Source organism: Hylobates moloch, unplaced genomic scaffold, assembly GCF_009828535.3.
Source record: "Hylobates moloch isolate HMO894 unplaced genomic scaffold, HMol_V3 SCAFFOLD_8, whole genome shotgun sequence".
NCBI classification, from domain to species: Eukaryota; Metazoa; Chordata; class Mammalia; order Primates; family Hylobatidae; genus Hylobates; species Hylobates moloch.
The window spans coordinates 41,990,625-42,003,984 of record NW_026652283.1 but is presented as its reverse complement, the minus strand read 5'-3'; the positions used below and the strand labels follow the sequence as shown (position 1 = coordinate 42,003,984).

The 13,360-nt window shown below is 40.7% G+C and overlaps 1 protein-coding gene across 1 annotated transcript in view; it reads right to left on the bottom strand.

The window, feature by feature from the left end:
• The window catches only part of RLF (RLF zinc finger), a 75,660-nt gene that overhangs the window by 9,725 nt on the left and 52,575 nt on the right, over nt 1-13,360 (bottom strand). The window contains exon 6 of the mRNA XM_032160403.2: nt 8,553-8,689. Coding sequence (XP_032016294.1) covers nt 8,553-8,689 — 137 coding nt within the window. The remainder of the gene's footprint in view (nt 1-8,552; nt 8,690-13,360) is intronic.

The following is a 13,360-nucleotide window of genomic DNA, read 5'->3' as shown; positions in this document are numbered from 1 at the left end:
AGGAATCTCACAAAGATTCATTATGGAAACAAAAGGAAAGCTTGAAAATAATAAACAAAAACATTTAATGGGTAAAACAAGCAAAAAAGCATTAGAAACTCAACAATGCCAAGGATAGAAATGCTAATGAGAATGTAAAATGTGAATGCAAGGAAAGCTAATAGTGAAACTAAAAAGAATGTTATCACTTCTAATAGCAAAACTAAAAAGGCCAGGCATGGCGGGTGGCTCATGCCTGTAATCCTAGCATTTTGGGAGGTGAAGGGGGGGGCAGACCACTTGAGGTCAGGAGTTCGAAACCAGGCTGGCCAACATGGTGAAACCTCGTCTCTACTAAAAATATAAAACTTAGCTGGGCGTGGTGGTGGACGCCTGTAATCCCAGCTACTTGGGAGGCTGAGAACAGGAGAATCGCTTGAACCCGGGAGGCGGAGGTTGCAGTGAGCTGAGATAGTGCCATTGCACTCCAGCCTAGGCAACAGAGCAGGACTCCATCTCAAAAAAAAAAAACAAAAAAACAAAAAAACACTAAACTAAAAAGAATGCTATCACTTAATACATGTGGCTCTTTTAAGTAAATCAATGGATATTGATTAAATAATTTTCATTTAAAAATCTGTACTTTTTCATAAGCCAATTTAAAAACACTGATATCCTATATTGCTATTAACACAGACTGTTTCCCAGAAAGTTGGCTACAAATCCAAAGCTTAAGAAATGAAAACATGTAATTTAAAGTAAATATATTTAACAGAATTTATTTTCTTGTATTTCTAAAGAGGGAACTGGGGCTCTTGTAAGGTAATTTTTTTTTTTTTTTTTTGAGACAGAGCTTTGCTCTTGTTGCCCAGGCTGGAGTACAATGGCACGATCCTGGCTCACCACAACCTCCACCTCCCAGGTTTAAGCAATTCTCCTGCCTCACCCTCCCAAGTAGCTGGGATTAAAGGCATGTGCCACCATGCCTGGATAATTTTGTATTTTTAGTAGAGATGGGGTTTCTCCATGTTGGTCAGGCTGGTCTCTAACTCCCAACCTCAGGTGATCCGCTTGCCTCGGCCTCCCAAAGTTCTGGGATTACAGGTGTGAGCCACCGTGCCCGGCATGAGGTGAAATTTTTAAGTAGTTATAAAACTTGCTTCAAAGATTGAAATGAATATATGGTGTCTCAAAAGATAAATGACTGGCCGGGCGCAGTGTCTCGTGGCTGTAATCCAGCACTTTGGGAGGCCAAGGCGGGTGGATCACGAGGTCAGGAGTTCAAGACCAGCCTGGCCAACATGGTGAAACCCTGTCTCTACTAAAAATACAAAAATTAGCTGGGTGTGGTGGTGCATGCCTGTAATCCTAGCTACTCAGGAGGCTGAGGCAGGAGAATTGCTTGAACCCGGGAGGCGGAGGTTGCAGTAAGCCAAGATTGCACCACTGAGCTCCAGCCTGGGTGACACAGCAAGACTCTGTCTCAAAAAAAAAAAAAAAAAAAAAAACATGAATGAAGCTTAACAGGATGGCAAATTTGAGCTATAACAAATACAATTAATTTAAAATGCTTTTAAATATTTGCCTTTATTTGGCTAGTGCTACTTTACTAACCACAAGAAGTGAAAATTAAGATAGGCCAGCTGTGAAAATAGCCACCAGCCAGGCAAGCTGGGATAACTGTTCATTTTAAACACACAATTGCTTTATTCAGATTTAAGCACGTTAAGTAATAAAAACTTTTGTAATCTGTCATATGTATGTGAAATCTGTCCTATTTGAACAGAACAAAAATTATCAAAGCCAGTAAATCCTGATTATAAAGATAAACGAGTAAATTATGTCAACTATCTAAAATTTACTGCAGGGCTGGGCATGGTGGCTCATGCCTATAACCTCAGCAGAGGATTACTTGAGGCTAGGAGTTCCAGACCAGCCTGAGCAACACAGCAAGACCCTAAAACCAACCAAACAAAAAAAGCTTAGCCACTCTTGGTGGCACACCTGTAGTCCCAACTACTGAGGAGGCAGAGGCGGGGGGGCGGGGGGCGGTCACTGAGCCCAGGATTTAAGGCTGCAGTAAGCTGTGATCTCACCAGTATACTCCAGCCTGGGTGACAGAGTAATATCTTCTCTCAAATAAAATAAAATTCACTAACTAAAGCCGGGCACACAGGCTCATGCCTGTAATCCCAGATACTTGGAAGGCTGAGGTGGGAGAATCACTTGAGCTCAGGAGTTCAAGGCTGCAGTGAGCTTCAATTTTGCCACTATACTCCAGCCTGGCAACAAAGTTAGGTAAATCCATTAAAGTGGTAAAAGGCAGGTTGAGAATTAAGGTCTCTCAAATAATTTTTTTTTTTTTTTTTTTGAGATGGGGTCTCACGCTGTTGCCCAGGCTTGAGTGCAATGGCATGATCTTGGCTCACTGCAACCTCCACCTCCTGGGTTCAAGTGATTCTCCTGCCTCAGCCTCCCTCGAGTAGCTGGGATTACAGGCGCCCACCACCACGCCCAGCTAATTTTTGTATTTTTAGAGACGGGGTTTCGCTGTGTTGGCCAGGCTGGTCTTGAACTCTTGACCTCAGGAGATCCGCCCACCTTGCCCTCCCAAAGTGCTGGGATTACATGCATGAGCCACCGCGCCTGGCCTTTTTATTTATTTATTTTTTGAGATGGAGTCTTGCTCTGTTGCCCAGGCTGGAATGCAGTGGCATGATCTTGGCTCACTGCAACCTCTGCCTCCCAAGTTCAAGCAATTCTCCTGCCTCAGCCTCCTGAGTAGCTGGGGACTACAGGCGCCCGCAACTATGCCCGGCTAATTTTTGTAATTTTAGTAGAGATGGGGTTTCACCATGTTGGCCAGGCTGGTCTCGAACTCCTGACCTCAAGAGATCCACCCACTTCAGCCTCCCGGAGTACTGGGATTACAGGCTCAAATAATTTTTTTCCTCCCAGATGAAGTCTTTCTCTGTCACCCAGGCTGGAGTGCAGTGGTGCGATCTCGGCTTACTGCAACCTCTGCCACCCAGGTTCAAGTGATTCTCCTGCCTCAGCCTCCCTAGTAGCTGTGATTACAGGTGCCCGCCACCATCCCCGGCTAATTTTTGTATTTTTAGTATAGACGGGGTTTCAGCATCTTGGCCAGGTTGGTCTTGAACTCCGGAATTCGTGATCCACCCGCCTTGGCCTCCCAAAGTGCTGGAATTACAGGAGTAAACCACCATGCCTGGCCACTCAAATAATTTTTAAAACAGTAAGTCAGAATGTCTAGGGCTTGGTTTATTCCAAATGAAGTATTTCAGGCTCCAAGTACGTTAACTCCAAATAAGCATGATCAAAAATGGGCATTTTATGGTGTATTTTGTAAAAATATTTGCACAGTTATAAATTGATGTAAAATGATTACCCACCCAGATATATAAACATGCCTGAAACCACGACAGCCAGTATGTTACTCATGAGGATGCAAGATGTCACTTCAATCATCCATTCAAATCTGTACACTGGAACACTGAAATCAACATCCAATAGTAACCTACAGCCTGACAGATCAAACATGCACTAGGATAAGTTCTTCTTCAATTACTACAATAATGTGACTTTTTTTTTAAAAAGCCAACCACTGAAAATCATGGAAAACGATTCCATTTTATGTATGCTTCCAATGTTCAGATGATCTACTACACCCTTGATTTAGCCCATTACCTAGCTCATTTCAATAAATTATATATAAATTTATAAAAATCGGAAAGGAAATTTAGCTCTGTTAACAGCAAGGAACACATTTTGGTAGGAATTTAGCTACTAAGCAAGAACTTTAAATTACTCTGTGTTTTGGCCAGCGTGGTGGCTCACCTGAGGTCAGGAGCTCGAGACCAGCCTGGCCCACATGGTGAAACCCTGTCTCTACTAAAAAAACAAAAAATTCGTCAGGCATGGTGGCTGGCACCTATAATCCCAGCTACTCGGGAGGCTGAGGCAGAGAATCACTTGAACCCGGGAGGCAGAGGTTGCAGTGAGCTGAGATTGCACCATTGCACTGCAGCCTGGGTGACAAAGGCGAAACTCTGTCTCAAAAATAAATAAATACATACATACATATATATATATATATATACACACACATACATATATATATACACACATACAAACATCACTCTGTGTTTCTACATAGCAAGAAGCCCATGAAGTCCAGTTAACATGTTACACTGAGATTCAGAATTTAGGTATTTTAGGAATGAAGAAAATAAAACTGTGGAATTAAGGGATGATCATCCCCTAAAAAAGACTATTATAGAAAAAAAATTTTTTTAAAGCTATTACAATAATTGACCCCCATGACCTCTTTTCTCTCCCATACAATTCTGTTAAATAAAACACATATGCTAGTCTTCGCCAGTTACTGAGGACACAACTGTGAATTAGACAACATATTGGTTGGTATATCACAGTCTAGCTGGGGCAGAACAGACATGTAACTACATCTGAAGAAATACAAATGTGTTAACACAAAATTTAAGCTTAGACACATTACAGAAAGCAAAGGCCAGTCTATCAAATACTCACTGAAAGCTTACTGTGGAGGTTCAAAGTTCAACTTTATGACTTTAAAATGGCTGCAGTAATTACACCTCTCTATATACAAACATCATCTCACTCAAAATGGTCACCTTTTTCAAATACACGACTATTCCAATTATGTTACCACTGAGAGGCATCTACAGGGAGCTTACTCCTCTAGTACTTCTTTAATTTTCTTCAACAGCCAAAAATCTTTTCAGGTCAAGATTAATAAATAAGTTAAACAATAACTGCTATAAAGTTTAAAACAGCTTTACTTTTTACTGTGGTTTGTAAATGTCTCTGAAGGAAATTTCTAAAAGAATAAAAAATGTTCTGAGTGACAGTTACATAGTTTTTTGTTTGTTTGGGTTTTTGAGACAGCGTCTCATTGTGTCACCCATACTGGAGTGCAGCGGTATGATCTTGGCTCACCACAACCTCCGCTCCCAGGCTCAAGTGATTCTCCTGCCTCAGCCTCCTGAGTAGCTGGGATTATAGGTGCGCACCACTACCATCCGGCTTTATTTATTTATTTATTTTTTTGAGATGGAGTCTGGCTCTGTAACCCAGGCTGGAGTGCAATGGCACGCGATCTCGGCTCACTGCAAGCTCCGCCTCCCGGGTTCACACCATTCTCCTGCCTCAGCCTTCCGAGTAGCTGGCACTACAGGCAGGCCCGCCACCAGGCCGGCTAATTTTCTGTATTTTTAGTAGAGACAGGGTTTCACCGTGTTAGCCAGGATGGTCTCGATCTCCCGACTTCGTGATCCGCCTGTCTTGGCCTCCTAAAGTGCTGGGATAACAGGCATGAGCCACCGCGCCCGGACTTTTTTTTCTTTTTTTTTGAGACGGAGTCTTGCTCTGTTGCCCAGGCTGGAGTGCGGTGGCACGATCTCAGCTCACTGCAACCTCCTGCCTCCAGGGTTCTAGCAATTCTCCTGCCTCAGCCTCCAGGGTAGCTGGGATTGCAGGCACACGCCGCCACGCCTGGCTAATTTTTGTATTTTAAGTAGAGCTGGATTTTCACCATGTTAGCCAGGCTGGTCTCGAACTCCTGACCTCAAATGATCCACCCGCCTCAGCCTCCCAAATTGCTGGGATTACAGGCGTGAGCTACTGCGCCTGGCCAATAGCTACATAGTTTACATTTCAAATATTATCTTCATGGTAACTACACTCAAGAATGATACTCCCAAGAAATAAATTCTAGCATATGTGTTTAAAAATAAGCATGACTACTTTTATTATTGTATTTTAACTTTATTGTCACATTTAAAAAATACTGATATCTCTCTTATCCAAAATACCACTTAATTTAAAAGCTTTTTTCTAAACAAATACTCCTTATGTCCCACTACCTCAAGCATAACAAAAGAATCTATCTCATATGAACAGAATTCCTGTGATTAATTTTCCTTAGTAAAATTAAATGGTTTTTTTTTTGGTTTTTTTTTTTTTTTTTTTTTTTTGAGACAGAGTCACTTTTTTTTTTTTTTTGAGACAGAGTCTCGCTCTGTCGCCCAGGCTGGAGTGCAGTGGCGCAATCTCAGCTCACTGCAAGCTCCGCCTCCTGGGTTCACGCCATTCTCCTGCCTCAGCCTCTCCAAGTAGCTGGGACTACAGGCGCCCGCCACCACGCCCGGCTAATTTTTTTTGTATTTTTAGTAGAGACGGGGTTTCACCGTGGTCTCGATCTCCTGACCTCGTGATCCGCCCGCCTCAGCCTCCCAAAGTGCTGAGATTACAAGCGTGAGCCACCGCGCCCGGCCCGAGACAGAGTCACTCTTGTCTCCTGGGCTGGCTTGACCTCAGCTCACTGCAACCTCTGCCTCCCAGGTTCAAGTGATTCTGGTGCCTCAGGCTCCCAAGTAGCTGGGATTACAGGTGCCTGCCACAATGCCCGGCTAATTTTTGTATTTTTAGTAGAGATGGGGTTTCACCATATTGGTCAGGCTGGTCTTGAACTCCTGACCTCAGGTGACCCACCCACCTTGGCCTCCCAAAGTGCTGAGATTACAGGCGTGAGCCATGCCTGGCCAAAATTCAATGTTTTATGTTATTCTAATATTCTAACTCCAGCATCCCACTAGCAAAAAAAAAAAAAAAAAAAAAGCTTTCGAAAACAATGGAAGGGGAAGAAAAAAAAGATGTGGCCAGGCGCGGTGGCTCACGCCTGTAACCCCAGCACTTTGGGAGACTGAGGCAGTGGATCACAAGGTCAGGAGTTCGAGACCAGCCTGACCAACATGGTGAAACCCAGTCTCTACCAAAAATACAAAAATTAGTTGGGCGTGGCGGTGTGCACCTGTAATCCCAGCTACTCGGGAGGCGGACGTTGCAGTAAGCCGAGATCACACCACTGCACTCCAGCCTGGGTGACAGATCAAGACTTCATCTCAAAAAAAAAAAAAAAAAAAAAAAGATGCGATTGCTCCTTGAATTGAAAGAAGCTTCCTTTTAACAAAGTGTGAAATGACTAAGATTTTCTTTCCTTTACTCATTATAGCTCCTGAGGAGGCCACAAAGGGAACTCTCTGTTAATCTCTTCCTGCTACAGAAGAACAGCATTAATCCTGGAGCCACTAACAGCTCTGGAAGAGTAAATGGTGGCTGACTGAAGAAGGGGAGAAAAATTTTAAACACAAACTATAACACATTCTATATATGATTTAGTTTATTATTTGTATTGAAAACCTAGCTATAATGGTGGATATTTTTTCATTATAAAGAAATTATATTTAAGTCCCTATCCCACTATCTCCTTTCTCACAGGAGGTATAACTCTGGCAGAGTGGATTTGGTGGTAAAAAACTACAATTTGAATTTTGGCCTATGCCAAGAAAACAAGTATACAAAAGAAAAGCACTGGATTAGAAGTCTAAAACCTGGGCTTGAATCTCAGCTCTACCACTTTAGCCTTGAGACCATGGACAATTACAAGTTTTCTCTGGTCCCTGTGATCCCCCCACTGCCTCACCTGTACAATGATTATTATGAGGACTGGGTGAGATTACAGTACACAAAATTTCTACATAAAATAATAAACAGAAAGAAATATAGTAACATACAATGGTATTAACCATAAAACTATAAAAATAGACAGACGATCCAGAGGGAGATCAATGAGGGCTGAAGTACACAAAAGGCTTTACTAGGTTTTCCTATAAACAAAATGCTCATTTCCAATTTTAAGCCATCCTTAGGTTCTGAAATACTCAGAGCTCCTCTAATCAAGATAATGCAAATCCAACCCATTCTTAGAATTAAATCTCAAATATTACTTCCTCCCTGACACCTTTAATAATCTGGTATACAGTGAGCACCTCTCTCTGATCTCCTATAGCATTATCCATACCACTAATCTGATACTTACTGACAGAGAGTCTTACATTTTAGAGGTTTCCTGTGTATCAGGTTTGTCCCTTTGGCCTAAATAGATTCAATACAGTTAGAATGAAAGAACCACAGATACACTTACTGTTTCCTTTTTAGCAACTAAGTATTCTGTAGGCAAACAAGATATAAATTGAATTAAAACCAAAATAATGCAATTCAACTATATAGTTCCAACGTTGCAAAAGAGATTACTATTCAAATGAATTTCCTTTTTTAGTGCTAGTTTGACCTAGAAACCTAGATAATTTGATCCTTTTCATTTGTGGGTTCCCAAGTAAGAATGGGGAGTGACTACCCAGAAGATACTAAAAAAATGAAAAGAAAAACAATCTAACACAGGTTTGTTTCATATTGACAAAATTTTATCTTCAAGGTAGAAGATATATTGGAGTTAACAGACAACCCGTTATGGGATGATCAAGAGGAACATTTTACCTTTTCTTGACTAGATTAAACCAATGATTTTTTAATTAAATGATTGTGTGTGGAAGCAAGAAGCTATTCACAGGTCATGCTAGGTTTTAAATTAGAAACAAATTAACATTTTACATAAACCCTAAATGCTATACTATGTACCAACAAATAAAGAGTGCAAAACTGAATATACTTACCAAGAACAATATACACTTGCAGTTTGGAGCTGCTGGGTAAGGTAAGTCGTACAAAGAACAAATGCTGTGTTATCCTGCCCCTCAGATTCCAGATTACAAATGATGTCTAGTACTTCCTTGCAGTCGACCTTTGCAATCTATCAAAAATGAGATGACTAAGTCAAAAAGAAAATGGTGACTTTTCAGTAAACTTTGTTATATAATGTGAAACTTCTTAATGAGGCAAAAATTAGAGACATAATTTTCTCCTGCTAATGAATGAGTCTTCTGGCATGAATATTTCACATAAGAAAATATTAAAGAAGGGAACAGACACTATAAGGAAGTTCTACTACAGTCTCAGTACAGGTAACAACATTTTTGCAGTTTAAAAAAATTACTTACAAACACTGCTACCATATAGATGAGTCAAATTATATATAATAATCTCAGGTTATTTTTACCTGAAGTATTACTATCTTTTTTTTTTCTTTCCTGTTCCTGTCTTCCCCTAGCATCTATGACCACAGTTGGGTCACTCTGGTTAGATAGTAAAACATATGGCTTATCCTCAATGTCAGTGTAGCCGGGCTAAAGGAGGCCAGTTCAGGAACTGTTTTAAATACAAATGCTACATTAACATCATTTTTTCATAGAAGGAAAATATCTAGTGTATTAATGAGTTTTTCAGACCATCAAAACCCTTTTTAGAAATACATCTTTTCATTTATATGACTTAAGTCTTAAAAAAACAAATAAAAATCCTCTGGACAAATCAGTCAAATTTTTCTGGGGCTCCTTTCCTACACTGAAAAAGAGTATAAAACAAGTGAACTAGACTTTAAAGACCCTTTCTCTGTTTTTTTTTTTTTTTTTTTTTTTTTGAAACAGAGTCTTGCTCTGTCGCCCAGGCTGGAGTGCAGTGGCGTGATCTCAGCTCATTGCAACCTCCGACTTCCAGGTTCACGCCATTCTCCTGCCTCAGCCTCCTGAGTAGTCACAGGCGCCTGCCACCGCGCCTGGTTAATTTTTTATATTTTTAGTAGACGGGGTTTCACCGTGTTAGCCAGGATGGTCTCGATCTCCTGACCTCGTGTTCCGCCTGCCTCGGCCTCCCAAAGTGCTGGGATTACAGCCGTGAGCCACCGCGCCTGGCCCTTTTTTTTTTTTTTTTTTTTTTTTGCATCAGAGCAAATGAGGTAAACAGCTCATCTCCTCCAGAGTGCTATGCAGTTACAAGGGGGTGGTTCTAAGGCTCTAATTTTAGTCATCTCTTCAGGTAGGTGCAGAAAGGCTTTTTTTAAAGCTCAGCTCAAATGTTATTTTCTTACAGAATCCTTTCCTAACTTCTAAGGTCATGTTATTTGGTTCGCTGTCAAACACTCTCAAATTTCTCCTTTGTAGCACTTATTTCTAGAACTTTTTTTTATTTTTTCAAATAAGTTTTACTGTATTATCTTGTTTTTTGTCATATCTCAACATGACAAATCTGTAAGACTGGCAAGGCAGGCAATATTATTTCTATTTCACTAATAATAAATGAGTCCAAAGTTCATTTTTAAATTAAAAATGTATAAACTGGGCTATTTATTCTGCCTTGGGCCAACATTTAACCTACTCATACTGGCCTTTACCTTTTATTATTTTTAGTTTTTTTTTTTTTTCTTTTTTTAAGACAGTGTCTTAATCTGTTGCCAAGGCTGCAGTGCAGTTAGGGTAATCACGGCTCACTGAAGGTTCCACGCTTCTGGGCTCAAGTGATCCTCCTGCCTCAGTTTCTCAAGTAGTGGGGACCACAGGTCCCAGTTTTTTTCTTTTCTTTTTTTTTTTTTTAATTTTTGTAGAGATGAGGTCTCACTATCCTGCCCGGGCTGGTCTCAAACTCCTGGCCTCCAGCGATCCCTCCTGCCTCAGCCTCTCAAAGTGTTGGGATTATAGGCATGAGCCAACACCCTGGCCCTATTATTTTACTTTTTTATGCACTTTCATTTAACTAAATGAGACATCTGATCATTTTTACAAATGAGAAAAACTGAAGCCAGAGTTTTTTCATATCTGTTATCTGTTCCTCCTTATAGACTCTAAATCCCTTGAAAGCAGGTACTAGATCTTATTTTATACTTTTATCCCCCTTAGCACCTGTTTTAGGATCTTCACATGACAAGCACTCAGTTAATATCCTTTGACTTGAAGAGAATCTCAGTATTATGCCCCAAATACCTGTACCTTCTTGAATATAGAGGAACAAAGATACGATAAAGAAATAAAAGTAAATAAATAACTGAAAAAATTCATGTAAATTAAAATAACAGCTCACTAATAAAATATGGTTATACTACTTGTCCTCAGTCTTTTGCAATAAATACCTAAGACCACACTAAAACACAAATATATGCCACAAAATACTTCTCAGCTAAAGTAAATTAAAATGAAGGTCACCAACAAGCTTTTGAGAGTTTTAATGAGTATCTAGGAAACATCTTATACTTAGATACTGAAACAATTTTTTGTTCTTAAATATAATTTCTAGTCCGGGGCTTACAATTCTATAGCTGTTAAGACAAACTGAACACGTGTTTCAAATAATCAATTATGTTTACTAACTATTTTACCACTAAAATGTAAGTTCCCTGAGGGCAAAAGTCTGTGTCTTTCACCACTGTATCTACAGTGCCTACAACAGTGCCAGGCCCATGAATGAACATCAATAACTATTTGTTAGAATGAAAAATAACTAAGATAAATAATATGCAGAATAAATGGGACAGAAGACTGAAGACAGGAAGAATAATATCAACTGAAGTAAGCCACAAAGATTCCAAGGAAAAGAATTCTTGGGGAGATAGCAGACTCTAGATGGATAGGGGAGAGTGTAGCCCAAAAATAAAAAGCTGGAATGAGCAAACTAATTAACGTGAGAGTAATTGTGGCATGTGAGGAGGGAAAAGGTTATCTGATGTAATGGCAACGAGTGATGTCACGTAGCTGACATTCAGTGAATGAAAGGTTAAATTAAACAAGTTTAGAGACTTAGGATAGAGCTAAATCATACACTGGGGGAAAGACAGACTGAATAAGGCCATGTCACAGAGTTGTGCAGTTTTGCATGGCACAAAAGTAACCAGCCAAAGGAGTTAGTGGGAGCTGAAATTCAGTCCACTTGTCAAGCCCTAATGAGGCTTTTGCCCTCAGAAGATGGAAGACCTTTGAAAGGCAACCATATGAAGGTGGAGTTAGAGGGTGATGGTACTTTTTGCTGATTTCCACGAAGTTATCATGCAGGCCAATGATAACAGAAGACTAAAGGATCCAAAACTTACTCGTGGGGTTTTATGGGGAAAACAGATTTTGTTGTTTTCACTTGGATATACATCCAAAAGAAATCACTTGAAATCTGTAGTTTGATTAATTACTATTTACTAGATTTCTGCTAATTACAAAAATATTTATGATGGAAAACCTAGAAAACAGAATAAAAATCCTTAAATCTTACAACTCAATGATAACCAATATTAACAATGTGAATTTTTTTCCATTATTATGTCTACATACACGTTGCACAGCATGGGTTTAATATGTGACTACTGCAAATATGTACACATTTTAAAGAAAGGTGATACTATGCTGGTTATATGTTACTTCTTTTACCTTATGCTATGTTGTGACTTAAGTAGGAGTTGGGTTTTTTTTTCTTTCTTTCTTTTTTTGAGACGGATTGCTCTGTTGCTTAGGCTGGAATGCAGTGGCGCAATCTCAGGTCACTGCAACCTCCACCTCCCGGGTTCACGCAATTCTCCTGCCTCAGCCTTCCGAGTAGCTGAGACTACAGGCGTACGCTGCCGTGCCCAGCTAATTTTTTGTATTTTAGTAGAGATAGGGTTTCACCGTGTTGCCCAGGCTGGTCTTGAACTCCTGACCTCAGGCAATCTGCTCGCCTTGGCTTCCCAAAGTGCTAGGATTACAGGAGTGAGCCACCGCACCCGGCCCATTTGTTTTTTACTATAAGAGACAGGGTCTTGCTCCGTGGCCCAGGCTAGAGTGTAGTGGTATGATCACAGCTCACTGCAGCCTGGAACTCCTAGGTACCAGTGATCCTCTTCCCTGCCTCAGCCTCCAAGGTAGCTGGGACTACAGTCACACACCATCATACCCAGTTTATTTTATTATTTTTTTGTAGAGATGGAGTTTCATACTGTTGCCGAGGTTGGTCTTGAACTCCTGGCCTCAAATGTTCCCCCAACCTAAGCCTCCCAAAGAGCTAGGATTACAGGCATGAGTCACCATAACCAGCCTCAAGTAAGAGTTTTTACATTTGTATTCAACAGCCCAGAAAAACAGGAGAGGGTGAGGAGAATATAGAGGCAAAGAGATCAATAAGAACAGAAGTGGCATGAGTGGACATTCTGGCATTCTTGTCTCTTTTTGAAGACAGAGTCTCACTCTGTCACCCAGGTTGGAGTGCAGTGGCACAATCTCAGCTCACTGCAACCTTTGCCTCCTGGGTTCATGCAATTCTGCCTCAGCCTCCTGAGTAGCTGGGATTACAGGTGCGTGTCACCACACCTGGCTAATTTTTGTATTTTTAGTAGAGACGGGGTTTCACCATATTGTCCAGGCTGGACTCGAACTCCTGATCTCAAGTGATCTGCCCGCCTCAGCCTCCCAAAGTGCTAGGACTACAGGTGTGAGCCACTGTACCTGGCCTGGTCTGTGGTTTTCTTTCTTAGGATGCCTTTGGTTTTAGTATCAAAGTAATACTGGCTTCATAGCATAAGTTGGGAAGTGTTCCCTCTTTTTCTATTTTTTGGAATACTTTGTGAAGGACTGGT